The 15,165-nt window shown below is 41.8% G+C and overlaps 1 protein-coding gene across 8 annotated transcripts in view; it reads left to right on the top strand.

Annotated features, from left to right (window-relative positions):
* Window positions 1–15,165, top strand: part of lrp8 (low density lipoprotein receptor-related protein 8, apolipoprotein e receptor) — a 179,394-nt gene that overhangs the window by 61,618 nt on the left and 102,611 nt on the right. The window contains exon 1 of one of the 8 annotated variants that reach the window (XM_042220661.1): window positions 8,169–8,827. The exons of the other annotated variants lie outside the window; for them this stretch is intronic. Coding sequence (XP_042076595.1) covers window positions 8,734–8,827 — 94 coding nt within the window. The 5' untranslated portion in view covers window positions 8,169–8,733. Of the gene's footprint in view, window positions 1–8,168; window positions 8,828–15,165 lie in introns of those variants that run through there. 8 annotated transcript variants of the gene reach the window in all.

Below are 15,165 nucleotides of genomic sequence, written 5' to 3'. Positions count from 1 at the left end.
GTCCTTCAAAGAGCTAATTTTTTTGAAAGGGTACATTTCAGAGGCTGTACTTTTTCACTGTCACTTGAGTAAAGAAGCCGAATCAGTGCTTCAGTGTTTTTTTTAACACAAGCATCTCTATTTCTATTTAAGTTGCAAATGTGTACTTTTTGCCACCTCTCCTGTATTTCATTTCACCGAGGTTGTATGGTTCAACTGAAGTATCTCCATGACAACAAAGTGGACTCGAAGCACGGTGCAAGACGATACTGAGAATCAACCTTGTGAATTTGTTCCTTTTTGTTTTCAGTCAATAACTTTGATTTCTCTTTGAAACAGTCGATAAATCAAGGATTTAGGAAGGAAAGGACACTAAAAGGTGAACTAAAAAGTACTATAAGGTTGTTCAGTACTGCAAACAAACAAAATGGGAATGTTGCACATTCGCACATGACCGATATCCCCACTTGTGTCATTAGTGATGTTATTTTTTCTTCTCTTTAATAATTCAAACCATTCTCTCCCGTCTTTGCCGCCTCCTAGCTCCTTTGTGTATGATTGTATGTTGCTATGCTCAGCTATCTGCAAGTGAGCTATGTCGCTATGGCCAGTCCCTGACTGCCTTTGGCCGTAGTGAGGGAAATCAACTGTGGCAGAGCTGTAAATTATTCCTCTGGAGGGCTAAAGGGGCCTGAACCCACTCTCGCTTCCGTTCGCTATACCTTTATCAGAGTTCAGTCGGTTCCTATGGGCTCCTTATCCGTCAGGGCTGAAAGGCCCCAGCCAAGCAATATCAATGACACGGACCACAAAAAGAGGTTGTTTAGTGTGCCGTGTGTGTGAGAGAGAGAAGATGGACAGAAGGATAGAAAAACAGTGAGAGAGGATGGGGGAGGAGAGATATCCTGGTGGGATTGTGGAGCTATTATGTGTTAAATCTAATTAACGGTGTTGGAGTGGCAGCGATGAGAAGAATCAGAATCATTTAATTCCCACAATGAAATCAAACGTTTTGTTTTTGTGTCTTTTTCTTTGAAATATATCTCTCTTTTCAAAATGTTAACAACTCTATCATTATATATTTGATGGCATTTTATGCTCGCGGTGTTTCTTTGGATTGAAGGAATCAAAAATCAAGACGCGCTGCATTTAAACTCGAGGCTTCAGTGAGTGAATTCAACACTAACTCAGACATTAATCTCAGAGGTCAGAGTCGGACGTTTGTTAAGACATTTGTTAATAGTCAGAAAGAAAAAAAACAAAGTGTTTAAGAATTTGAAATGATTCATTAATTCATGACAAATAAAGGGGGGAAAGAAGGTGTCACCTTGATCAGTCTGTGATTATTCAGGAATCCTAATGTTTCAGCTTGCAAGGACTCCAGCATCTGCATTTCTTTTCTTTTTTTGGCAGCACTTTTTTTTTTTCATGGCTGCACACGCTTTGTTCCTCTTGTCACAACACTGTCCTTTTATCCGACATGTTCAGATGCCGTGGTCTTTTGGGGAAAATGGGTACTCGAGGCACACGCTGACTCGATATTCCGCACCTTAAACTAATTTCTGCTCGCCAAAACCATTTGCAAAGATCTTTAAAGACACCTTAAAGACGACGAAGGCTTTTACCTTTGCTTAAGACTGTGCTGCATTGTAAATGCGATCTTTAAAGCTTTGTTTACATGGTAGACAAGCCTCTGCTGTCTCGTCCCCCTCACCCTCACTCCTTCGCTGCCTGAAAGAGGACTTCCTTGCATTCTGATCGTGGGCCTGTCTGTTCTTACAGACTCTAAAGAATACTAATCAGAAGGGCCTTCTCCGCCTCTAAAGCAAACTCTATTCATTCGGCGATGGTAGAAAATAACAGGGGATGTATAGTAAATGGCTGTTCTTATAGTTGCTTTTATTTATTTTTTTAAGTCCAGAGAGCCACACGCACAACACTACTAATACTTAATGCTACAGCACCTCTTTTGTTACGTACACGGTTTGGTGCCTTACCGGTGAACCTAGTGCTCTTTAAAACTGGATTGCATGGAATTTAATCATCACAGCCTTTCTTTTCCTGTGTTGCCTATTCAAAATCGGTGGAAACGCTGGGGAAGACGAGTATTAGCAGTATAATGATTGTGCAGATTGTTCTGTCAATGTCAAGAGTGTGGCTGAGTTTGGTTTACCTTTTGTGTAAGCCTAAAGAGAGAGGAAGACCAAATAACTGCACAAAAAGAGAGAAAACTGTGACTGGGAAACTTGAAATTTGACATTATGCGCTATTTATATCTATGTAATGATCCAAAGCATACAGCGGAGTGGCTCAATATCACTGGTATTGGTGTCATATCAATGCTGGCACTATGTGATCAATACTTTGTTTCTAGCCACTAAGTTCAGTATGTAGCTCAATAAATTGTGTTCAATTAAAAATGATTTACTTTGGAAAAAGAAAAAAATACCACAAAACGTGAAAAATGTCTGAACCGTTTTGTGTAGACTGTCGCGTCTATTTTATTTATATCCTGTAACACAGGTAAACAACAGAAGGTGACACAAAATGCTTTAGAGAGAGGTACAGTTGCATTTCAGGTCTCCAAAAAAAGATTCTAAAAATGGAGGTTTAAGACGCATGAAAAGCTGAAATGTGTATTTTATTGTATTAACTAATTATTGTGGAAAATAAAAAGCACAGACATTAAAGTATGTACAATATTTGCACGTTTATAATGATTCATCTTATAATTCATGACAAAACACTCCCCCCCTCACATAAGCTGTCGTTATAAGTTAAAAGTATCTCAAATCAATACCAAAATACCAATACGGTATTGATTTCAGATCGATTTGGAGTATCGCACAGAACTAGGATACAAAGGAAGAAAACAACGTGAGAACCTTCGTGTTAATTCTTTGTGCTGTTTTTCTTTTATAATGGTTAAAGCTTTTTCATGATCAGCCTGAGTATTTACCAAAGTACATCAGGAAACTCGCAGGTTGGCTTCTGCATTCTTTTGTTTAAAGTGTTGCTTAATTACAGGCAAAACTCAAGCTGTGCCCGTTTGATTGAAAAAGGTCCATTAGTTACACACGTGTGAGCTTCTAAGAACCTAAGAGCTCTATGCGCCTAGCTTCCGAGCCTCCATTTGTCCACTCTTTTGTCCATTTCTAAAATATCCCCTCAGTCAAACTCCCACTATAATATCTCAGAGTACCTGATTCATGTTAGTGACCTGGACTATACTGCATACCAATCTGTCATATATTCAACATAAGCATTTTTAAGATTTTGAAATAAAGAGCCTTTATTTAAAATCGACATAAATTCGTAGCGTAAGGATCCTTTTATTCTGCGCACTTTCTCCTTCACCACTGACGGAAACCATGTGTAAAGCTTAGATCAGCTTACCAGCTAGCCGTGGATTTGGGTGGTCATACGGGTTCAACCCCCACCCCCCAAGTGCCTGGCACAAGCTGTACAGAGCGCACACATACTGACACAAACACACACAAAGGAATTAGAAAACATCATTGCCATCCAGGGATTCTTTCCAAAAATGCTAATGTGGCGTATTTGACCTGTTTGCTCAGCCTACATTTTTTAAAGGCATTCAGACTTCAACAGAATATTGGAAGACAGCTCTGCATTAGGTTAAAGCGCTGCTGTTATCACATTAAGCCAGGAGTTGAGGTCATCTTCCCCTTAGCTGGCGGCAAAAAGAGAGGAGAAGATGAGGGGGAAAAAAGAGAATAAGGAGTGACGGAGGAGACTATCCTGAAATATTAAAGGCACCTTCTTGGACATATATATATGCACATGTAGCGATGAAACTGCCTTTTCTCTTTGTCTGCTTTTCCCACACAGACACACGTTTCTCCCTTACCTGTAGGTGCCTCTGGGTGAGGCTGATCAGGGTCTAAATACCCCTCCGGCAGGGATGTCTTTGATGGCTGTTGCCCAGCCTAATTTGAAGCAGGGCTCATCGTAAGCCTCCCAGTGGGATACTGGATCAAAACACAGCCAGTGGAAAGCAAGCTGGGCCTGGAGGGGTGTGTGTCTGTGTGTCTGTGTGTCTATGAGAGTTTTATTGTTGATGCCCAGTGCGTGTGTGTAAATGTGACTGTGTAGTGAGTGTGCGAGTGCATGTGTGTACTCACCTGGCTGTTCGTCTAAGAACTGCCAGTTACAAACACTGAAAGAGGACAGAGGACTGAGGGGGCGTTACTGACAGTTCTAGCCAAGGAGCCAGCATTTTCATTTTGTTCGCTGGAAACGGAGTGTGAAACTTTGATGAAGAGCAATTTGCATCTCTGGATGGCTGTGAAGAGGTCTGCTTTGTTCGGGGCCACCGAAAAAGCCGGGGCCCGCGCACTGCTGGCTCCAAAAAATCTGCCCACCCTATCGCCCAACGGCACCCACCCTCTGCCCTTCACCATCAGCCCTCCTGGCACCGCTTTCCTGCCACTTCGGCCAGTGGCTATTCTAGTATTGTGTTGTGTGGCCAAGAGCACCTGCTGGGAGTCTGTTCATCGTCCTTCCATGGGATTTTTTTTTTTTCTCAAAGTGATCCAAGGGCACCCCCACAACCTCTGCACATGACTGAAATCAGACAGAGAGGTGGAGGTACAGATGCAAATTTGCATTCATGTGAGACTAAGGTAGTTGTGTCACGCTGACTGCACAATCAGTCTTCTAACCCATGTGCGTAAATAGGGAAAGTGGGTAAAAGGCTAAAAGTAAACCTCCCTTTCTTTAGTTCAAAGGTACATAATGCATCCCACTTTAAATTTTGCATAATCTCTGAAGAGCAAATGAAAGAGCGGTTCCCCACTGTCCCGTTTATTAAAACTGAACAAATAGTCCCCTGTGCCCGTCTCGAAACAGAAGAACGGTTAATGAAGGGGGATGGTGTGAGAGACAGTGGAACAGGAGTGAAGACGGGGTGGTTTGGGATTTGTGTGTGTGTGTGTGTGTGTGTGCGTGGTAATGGGGCTGAGAGGCGAGTGTTTGGGTTGTATTTGTATTCCAGTGGCCCAGGGTATCCGTGGATACACCTAGGTGACTGGGAAGCATGCAGAAGGAGGAAGTGGGAGAGCAGTTATTTCTCCAACGTGCCTCTGATACCCACGATGATTAAAAAGAGCCACACAGTGTGAGGTAACTTTAGGTCATTCCTTTGGAAAACATGCTCATCTGTGGCCACATCCTCACTGATTTATTTCATGTGACCGTGACTGATTGCAGATGATTTTGTGAGTAGGACAAAAAAGGAAGGTGTCGGGACACGGTTACTGTCTCCAAAGCACCAGCAAACCACTGTTTAAGTAGCAATTGAGTACAGAGGCACAGTTGGTACTATATTTGCTGAACCATGATATTGCCAATTTTAACAGAATATTGAGATGAATATGCAGGAAAAAAAAAACACGTTACCCATTGCAAAATGATTTGAAAGAACTTTTGTTTGACACCTTTTTCATGCAGTGATTGAATACATGTAGTATATGAAATACTGAATGTGATACTCATTAAACAAGAAGTGTGGAACCAAGGTTTGAGGAATTTGTCTGGTTGCCTTGTATTAAACTCAAAATTACAGCAAAATTACTGGAGCTGCTCAGCCATAGAAACCCATGCAGTGACAAAGCTCCCAGAGCAGTTTTTGAGCTGATATTAATGCCAGAAGACGTTTTGAACTTATTGAATCAGCGGAGCGTTGGTGTCTCTAAACCTCCCTCTGTAACTTTGTGTGGTCTACCACTTCATGTCTGAGTTGTAATAACACAGTAATAACACTTACAGTTGATTGTGGAATATCTAGAAAGGAAGAACTCTTGAAAACTGTTTTGTTGCAATGGTGGCACCAAATACAACACCACGCTGTGAATCAGTGAGCTCTTTAGGACCGCCCATTCTTTCATACTGTAAGCGTTTGTAAAGGTGGTTGACTTCATACACCTGTGGCTGTGGGACTGAAACAGCACAAAGTCAAAGATTAAAAGGTGTGCCTCAATACTTTTGCCTGTATAGTAGATGTATGTAAAAAGAGACGTCAGTTTTTGCCATTTTGGGAAATTTAAGCAGTTGATTGTCATTCGCTGGCTGCAATTCACAGCAGTTGCAAAGCACTTGCAAGTCACTGTAACAATAAACAAGCCAAAAAACAACCGTTGAATAGCAGAAAGCAAGAAGACTGTATAAGATAACTGAAATAAAACTTGAATGAATATATTATGTAAAATCATTTAACATAATTGTAACAGTAATGCTGCTCTGCAGTTGAAACAAACTTTAATAGATATGTCAGTGGGCTACATAGACTGGAGGATTTGGGCTTAAGTTCAGTGTAAGCCTCATCTGATTGTGGGCCAGTTAAGCAGTACTTTGTCAGCAGAGTAGCTGAGGGAGGGTTTTCTGGCCAATTAAAACACGTCCCATGTTGTTTAAGATTATCAAAAAATCCCAGTGTCTTAGTGTGTTCCCAGCTTTAAAAGCGAACTCGGATGAGGTCACCTCTTAACCGACTTAAATGAAAATTTAGTCACAGTGATCAGTTGTCGTCATTACGAAATGTCAACACGGCTCCCGGCAGCTCCTCCATTTAAAGTTGAGATGTCACGAGATTACACCAGACAGACGAGCTCATTTGGTCGGCTTACGGAGCGGGATGATTCATAAGCTGCAACAAAGGCTGTGCCAAATGGTTCCCACCGCATGCTTTTCTTTTCTTCCCCTCCTAATGTTCCCAAATCAAGAAGCTTTGAGGGGGCCAACAAAAAGAGCTTAGTCATTGTGCAGTTTCATTCATGCAGCTGATGATGATGGGACATGTAGGCCTTAAAGGGATTAGCGTAGAATACATGCTTACTTTAAGTTTTTTAACTTGCTCGAGACAGTCTCGGCGCTCTAAAGAGGAAGTTAGCAAGTCATGGCACTGACCAAGCTTCCTTTGGCCGCTGTGTGGACAAGTCTCCTCATTAGCTTGAAATTCCTTACTATAAGCAAGTTGTATGTATGTGTATTAAAGGAGGAAAAACAAACCTAAAAGTGAATTTTAAAATTAAAATGGCAGTAGCTATGACAGGAAATAGAAATGGATGTGACGCTCGTGGAGTGTTGAACAAATGGTAAATGGCCTGTATTTATATAGCGCTTTACTAGTCCCTAAGGACCCCAAAGCGCTTTACATATCCAGTCATCCACCCATTCACGCACACATTCACACACTGGTGATGGCAAGCTACATTGTAGCCACAGCCACCCTGGGGCGCACTGACAGAGGCGAGGCTGCCGGACACTGGCGCCACCGGGCCCTCTGACCACCACCAGTAGGCAACGGGTGAAGTGTCTTGCCCAAGGACACAACGACCGAGACTGTCCAAGCCGGGGCTCGAACCGGCAACCTTCCGATTACAAATGCGAACTCCCAACTCTTGAGCCACGATCGCCCCACGTGCATCAAACTGCAATGATGGCTATAAACTGACCCTTAAAACTGGTAGGCAACAAACTTTGTGCAGTTTAGATCAGCCCCCACAGCAGCGGGCAGGTAAGGTGGGTGGTGATGGTGTAGTTTAACCTCCTAAGACCCAAACTCTTTCATGGTATGCATTTTTAATTTCTCTTTGCTATTTGGGCTGATTGTGACCTGATGAATGTAAAGCAAAGAATTATCTTTTTACTTGATTTTGCTCTACAGGGGCCTGATATCCACATATGAGGACATTCGTTTTAAATTTCGATAGAACAGTGGCAGCATAATATAATAAGTGGATATCAGGCCCTTGTAGAGCAAAATTTAGTATTGTGTTCTAGACAAGCCAAAATGTGATGTCCACACATGTGGATGCCAGGTCCTGGGAGGGTAAGCAGAGGGTTCTTACCCAGGAACATTTTAAATGTGCTAACTGTGCTCAGCTATAGTGGCGATTCTGGGTTCCTTCGGTTTAATGAGAGTAATTAAGGACATACAGTTGTAGACACGCAGACATCGTTCATTGTGAAATATTTCACATGCAGGTGTTTCGTCGCATCTCGCAGGAAATCCCTGCAGCTGATCTGCATTTTACAAAATCATTTATTTTTCTAATGAGCGATCACAAACAGAGCAGACAAAGGAGAAAAGACAACTGGCTGTTTGCCAAAGGGGAAAAAAAATGAATGTAGGGGGTGGGGGCGGAGGAAGGAGGGGAAGGGTGGAGAAGAAGGGCATAAGTAATGCAAAACGAATAAGTGTGGCGAGAAAGACAAAGGATGGGAGGCTGTGTACAGTGGTTTTGTTTTGCTGAGAGCGCAGCACAACATGGAGGCGGGTCAGCGTGTCACAGACGCACACGACAACAAAACAATCGCCGTCCTCCATCGCTCTGCAGGTTGACGCTCTGCTCTTCCAGCTTCTTTTTTTGAACCATAAATAGGTAGGAATGCAGATAATGTATGGTGCTGTACAAACAGATGCACACATGCTGCAATTCCTGTTGACCTTTTTATGAGTTTTTTTTCCCCTCCAAAAAGCGGCCATTTGTAATTGAAATGAATTCTTCTTGCTTGTCGTCAGCAGCAGCAGCAGCAGGAGGAGGAGGAATTCGTCCCTCTCCTTTGTCTGTGGACGCTCAGTAGGCTTTATTGGAATCCCCCCTCCGTCGTAACCCTCCTCCTCCCCGGCCACTCCCTCTGGCGAGTGCTGATTTTTGATAATAAGCCCAGCAGTAATTTGTCATGTGGCCCGACCAGCAGCGCGCGGCATGTGAGCGGTTTGGGACTTGAATGGCAATGGTTGGAAGTGCAGGGCCGCGAGAGGGAAATTACGAGGCTCACAGCAAGCGTCGATTCATAGAGCCAGCGGGGACATTGTTTGCTGGTACAAGGCTTTTCTTTTTCGTTTTTTGGGGATCGGGCTGCTGAAACCTCACCCGTTCCTGCTTGTCAGTCAGTCTCTCACTCGAAGAGTAATTACAGAAGAGCTTTTATCAATTTTTATTTTGCTACTCGACTGTGGCTGTCACACACGTGGCAGTTTGGCTTTTAAATTTGGGGTTTCCACTGTTTTGCAATTGAAAATTTAATTGCTATAAGTCATCAAGGTTATTCATTATTTAGCAATTATGCATCGATAAAGAGAGCTGATGAATATTTGACTATTCAGCACGTCAGCGGGCAGCTATAGGCTTAAAACGCAGAGGTCGGAGTTTACTGCTCTTCCTGTTGGGTTGTGCAAATATAAGCAGTATAGGTGTGCGCATAAAGAGCAAACACTATTGTGTATTGTGTGTGACTATGTGTGTGTTTGCTTGACAAACTAGGGTTTCATATAGCACTGTACATCCCATCCTCCCCCCATGCATCACAACAATTTTATGGCCCCAGTGGGGGATTTACACTATACGTCTGAGTGAACAAGTGTGTGTGTGTGTGTGTGTGTGTGTGTGTGTGTGTGTGTGTGTGTGTGTGTGTGTGTGTGTCTGTGTGTGTGTGTGTGTGTGTGTGTGCGTTGTGTTTGACCTCTGGAGTCCGGCTGGAAGCTGGCGTGATTGAAACAGTTTCTTGACTAACACAGCAGGACAGATCTTCCCTTTGAAAATACAATATTTGAGTTTTTGAGGGGGGAAAAATAAAAAGTTGTATTTGCAATGGCATCTTCATAGTTTCAAATTATGATACAGTGTGTTCAATATGGATCCTTCATGAATGCAAAGCCTTATGGGGTTTTATATTGACTCGATGGCACTGTCTCAACAATTGAGCGCCTGATATTCTGATGAGATTGGCGTGTGGAGGTAGAGGGGAGGAAGTGTGTGCAAGCATGTGTGTCTGTGCGTGTGCATGAATGCTAGTATGTATGCGAGTAACGGGGTCGGTATCAGTGCCTGTGTTTAATAAATCAATGCAGGTCAAGTCTGAGAGCTCGATGTCACCGATACAGAGGTAGTTGAGAATACAGGAGCAGCGAGGTTGCTCTATGCATATGTCATTTCTAATGAGCGGTACTAGAGCACAAAGATATGACCTCATAGTCTCCTGACTTCTTGGAAAAGAGTACAGTCTCTCTGCCCACACACACACACACACACACACACACACACACACACACACACACACACACACACACACACACAATGTTTACTCACACCTGTTAAAGGCCTCTGCTCACACACACTTTTCGCGACCTCTTCTGCTTCCTCGTGCTCGACAGATCTGGTATGATGCGCTGCTCACGCCTCTCATCCCGCATAATGGTTTGAAGGACTAGCGGGGCATCGTGGCATAAACAAAACAAAAACAAGCGCGGCCTCGTTTGTTTCTCACCGTGCGCTCCCACAGTGGCCCCTTTTGTGATCCTACTTAATTAGCAGTCTCTGAACATAAAACAGCGCGGCGCACAAAGCCACTGCTCTCAGGTCGCTCATACAAGATGCTCCACTCACCGGCACAACGACAAAAACACTTGGATTTGTTCGTCTCAAAGAGGAAGCAAAAAAGTCTTTTGGACATATGACCCCCCCAAAAAAAGAAAAAAAGAAAAAAAAGGATGAGGTTTGGAGAGGAGGGGGAAAGGTTAGAAAAACACGACAGTATTTGCGTAGAGAAGCACAGCATAAAGCAGGCCGATACTTTTCCTGTAATGTCATCCCATCAGATCTTGCGTCTTTAATTCTTTTTTTTTTTTTTTTTTCCCCCATTTTCTTTTTGTTGTCTTGCTTCATGCCCTTCACTTCTAAGCTGCTTTGCAGAGCTGTAATGCCCCACTTATGTAAGGGAAAGGGGGGGGGGGGGGTGCTAGGATGTGACAGAATTTGGGAGGTCTCGGGTTTTGGCATAAGGCTGATGCAAACGCTGGTGTTCTGGGAGTTAAATCCCAGGATCTGAGAACAACACAGAGCCACAATGACAAGAACAACATAAAACACAGATTTTTTTTTTTTTTCCTTCTCTTTAGCCAGATGGAGAAAATACAGACCAGATGATTGGTAATTGTCAAAGCTGGGGCATTAAAGCTGTAATGCTGTAAAAGTATGTGTGACGTCTACCATTGTAGGCACACAATACTGGATAATATCAGAGTAAAGGACCCTCAGTTTCAGATCGAGTGCAGTGTATTCTTTTTGTGTCCTCAAATTTTTATCGAAACAAAAACTGTTACAAAGAGCTCAATGTTATGTTGCCCCAGTGACTAATATATTGCTTTAAAGTTAGGAGATGATCCAATGGAAAGTAAAGCTTTTTCCTAATTCAAGTGACCCTGACCTTTGACCTATGACCTTGAAGACTTCCATATTAAAAGGATGTATTTTATTATCTTTACACATATGATTGTAGCAGAATGGGCTGAAATCTTTGGCTTTTATAAGCCATAGTGTGTCCTGTAGTGTGTGATTTTTGCCAAACTTTAAGGCATCGTTGTGCTGCTGTAGTGCATTGTATTGGAAAAAATGTAAACATTTGTTGTACAGTTTTGTGGTTAACGGTGTCTACAATCACACAAAATTTAAAAAGTGATATGTTGAAAACTATGGACACTAGACTGCTAACAAACAAAGGAACTGATTACATAGTCCCTCTATTTGGGGGAGAGTAAAGGTTGAGCTAGACATCTTGGGGCTGGAGTGGCCACTAGCACCATTTTAGCATGATTTAAGACTAAAGTGGACCACACACCTGTATGCATATTAACACACTTATTGGCTCAGGCACGCATTAGCGTTAGCCAAGGTCAAGTAGCAGGGAGACGGGAGAAAACGTGATGAAGTTGCTGCTTTTTTCTAGATGGGAGACACAGGCTTGTGTTGTGCATACAAAGAGGAAGGATTACTCTGTTAGATCAAATAAAGTGGACGCATAAAACCAGTCAGTAAGAGAATTCATATAATTGGTTTCTTGAGTTTAAAGACCTGTTTATATGCAACATTTTCACTCAATGTCAAACGGGTGGAAAAACAGAAACCGGACTTTAGTAGTAATTTGATAGCATTAATATTTGCTGAAGATGTTAGGCAAACATGCTCAATGCCAAAAACACAACTTTAATTGTGCTTGTCAATGTAAGCAAAGAGACCGCTACTAGACAAAGAGGATCCTTGACGTGTGTGCGTGTGTGAGAGTGTGTTTCTTGTGGCGATGCTTTGTGCATTTGTTCACACTAAGGTAATTCTGCTTTCACACTGCCTTAAAACTAAATAGTAAAAGTTGCGTCATTATTCCGCACCACAGCCTCTCTTCATGAGCTCCTCTTAATGCTAATCCCCATCACAGCAAAGTGATTCTCATAAAAGACTCTTCATATTTCTCTGGAAGCTTTGAACAGAGAGAATGCGGTCCAAGCTTTTGTCTTAAGGCTGTACCTGTGTACTTATTTTAAGCAGAGGTATAAACAGATTCATGGGCACACACGCTCATGCAGACAAACACCGATGAGAGATTAACCTCCGGGAAGCAGTTGAATATGAGGGGAAACTGCACTGGCGTTTCTTCTATAATGCGCCTTAGCTTTCCTGACATTATTGCTTCCTGTTTTGGAATTGGTCCTTGAACACATCCTATATGATGCTTGTGACACTAATATATATTTATAGTGTAATTTCTAGGTTATATTACAAGCAGCGGCAGAGGTAGTCAACTAAAATTTGATGTCCAGTTTAAAAAAAAAAAAAAAAACCTCACACAATATGCAGTACGTCTTGAATTTGTATCAGTGTCTGTATATATTCAACAGCTGGCTGTCAAATAAAACAAAGAAAGTACAATTCAGCAGTAATTCAACAATGTTTATTATACATTTAAATAATAAAATCTAAAAAGTAAAATAAAAAATAGAGCTTTTGAAAATGGTGTAGTTTGAGTTTCTCCTCTTCTTGTTTTTCCTCAGCTACATTTGACGTGTAAAGTTACAATGCAAACAACTGTGTGTCCTGTGTAAATACTTGGACTACCGTAAAGACAAAGGAAAAGGCAGCCCAGGTTAAAATAACCTTACCGTAAATATCAGAAAAGTTTTGCAGGGTAAAATAGAAACTATCTGTTAAAATCTCATAAGAGGTCTGGGTAGTTAGGTGTGCCTCTTTCTTTTTTCATTTCATTTTTAAAATATTTTCACCTACATATATAAACCTGTTTTACAGAGAAGCAGCTAGGTGTTGCATATGATGAAGATAACGGCGCATGCATGCACCTCAGGTCACTGGGAAATGCTCCCCAACTGTCCGCTGCTGCAGCGGTCTCTTTCATCTTCACCACGCTCAACTTCAGAGGCTTTCTTAATACCACACGGTGCAAGTGTCACCCAGGTACCCTGCCCAACTCTTCTCACCTCTGGTGTTCTGCATTATTTATTCTCTTGTTTTTGTACCCCCCCAAAAAAATAAATAAATCCAGAGCCAACGTCTTGCCCTATAGGCCCGACTCTCCTGTGTCCAGAGAGGGAGATCATAAAAATTGTAACAAGCTTCTTTGAACTGGTAGGTGGTATTTGATGTGGTGAGAGGAGCATAATATATGGCGTATTTGATCTGGCCAGCTGTCTGAGTTGCCTGTCCATGAGTTCTCTTCACATCTCTGGCCTTTGTAGTGCATCAGTCTCATGGCCATGTACACACACACATGCACACATGCAAGCGCACTTCCTTAGATTATTGGCCTTGCCTTTAGGCTTTAGACTGTTACACTCGCAGCATTTTTGGTAATGGTGATGATTGCTGCAAATTGTGGCTGCTGTTTGAAACTAGAGTTAATGTGGTTTAGCATTGATATACTTTTTCAATACTTGAATTTTGCAGTTATACCTAAAGGTGTTGCTTCCAGTTGAGTTTCCTTTTTAGTTTTTAATAAGTAGGATAATTTAAAAATGGTTGCCATTTTATCCCGGTATTTTCGCCGCTACATCTGTCTGCAGCTTAGGGAAGCTTGACAGGCCTTTAATCTCCTCAAAAGACCAACATTATTCTGCTTTACTCCATTGCCGTCTTTGTTTCTTGCTCACACACTCACATAGATTTCTTTGAGTAATGTGCGCTCCCTTACGTTTGTGGTTTTCACCTCCGCTCACTGATTTACAGCCTCTCGCTCCGTTCTTTAGCTCTTTAGCCGATCACAACAATGTGGAGGATCATCCATTTCCTCTCCTCTTTCTCCCACACTTCATCTCGCTCCTCTTGCTCAGTTTGGCTCTAATTTTTTTTTCCTCCCTTCTGTCCTTTTACAAGAGGGTTTGTACTCTACTGCATAGTACATACTAGGTTGTTCTTTAAGATTATCTCTGGGACAGCCAGGGATGGAAAAAAAAAATGAAGAAAGAAAAGGAAAAAAAATGGGGGCGGGCAGAAACTTTCCCATTGTAGAATTTTAAGTTAAGAAAATGAATAATGTGGCAAGTAAATACAGTGAGCAAGAAATTAACTCCAACTAACAGGTTGAGGGGGAGGCGAGTTAATTTTCATAGGCTAATCATCAGTTTACACAGCCGTTCTTTGTTCAGCGTTTCCCAGGATTTTTGTCTTTTACACTGCTGCGATGACTGCACAAGCTGCTTCAAACACTTAGTGGTGAAGTTCTGTGTCTACGTCTGTCACACATTTCTTGTCGGTTTAGTTATTCAAATGAGCTTTTGTGTAACATGCAAATTATCTGCACACAGTTTGAGCTGAGTCTCTGTAATAGAATGACTGATGATGCAACATGGTTACCCTGGTATTTAGTCTGGCCTTCCTCGCTAGAAGAACAGACTGAGTGGGTTTGGTAAATTCTTGCTTCAACAAAATATCATGTTAACAATTTAAATACACAATTATTTTAAAGTAAAAAAAAAATTCATGATAATAAAAAATTCAACTGATATTGTTGCCAACTACAAATTTCTGCTATCATGGCATCGGTATCTTTCTAATCATGAGCACATGTGTTCATGATTAGAAAAGATAGCTGGGCAGGGAGGATTTAAAAAAAAAAAAAAAAAAAAAAAAAAGCTTCATTTATAGCAATAAAAAAATAGTAACGTGAAAATTGCTTCACATTTTTAAAGACTGAAGCTTTAACTTTAAGGACTACCGAATGGCAAAGCAGTGTAGAAGTCCAAAGCTAGTTTATTCAGGGTGCTTAAAACCCGATTCAAAACTGTCACTACCTCTAATTAAAGGATGGAAAGTTATCTCACCACAGCGCTGTTGTCTGTTTCATGCCATTGTTGCCATTGCAAATCAACATTTCAGG

The sequence above is a fragment of the Haplochromis burtoni genome, unplaced genomic scaffold (genome assembly GCF_018398535.1).
Source record: "Haplochromis burtoni strain Fernald_Lab_line unplaced genomic scaffold, NCSU_Asbu1 Contig_53, whole genome shotgun sequence".
NCBI classification, from domain to species: Eukaryota; Metazoa; Chordata; class Actinopteri; order Cichliformes; family Cichlidae; genus Haplochromis; species Haplochromis burtoni.
The sequence above is the reverse complement of the archived record's forward strand: the minus strand, read 5'-3'. Positions and strand labels throughout refer to the sequence as shown.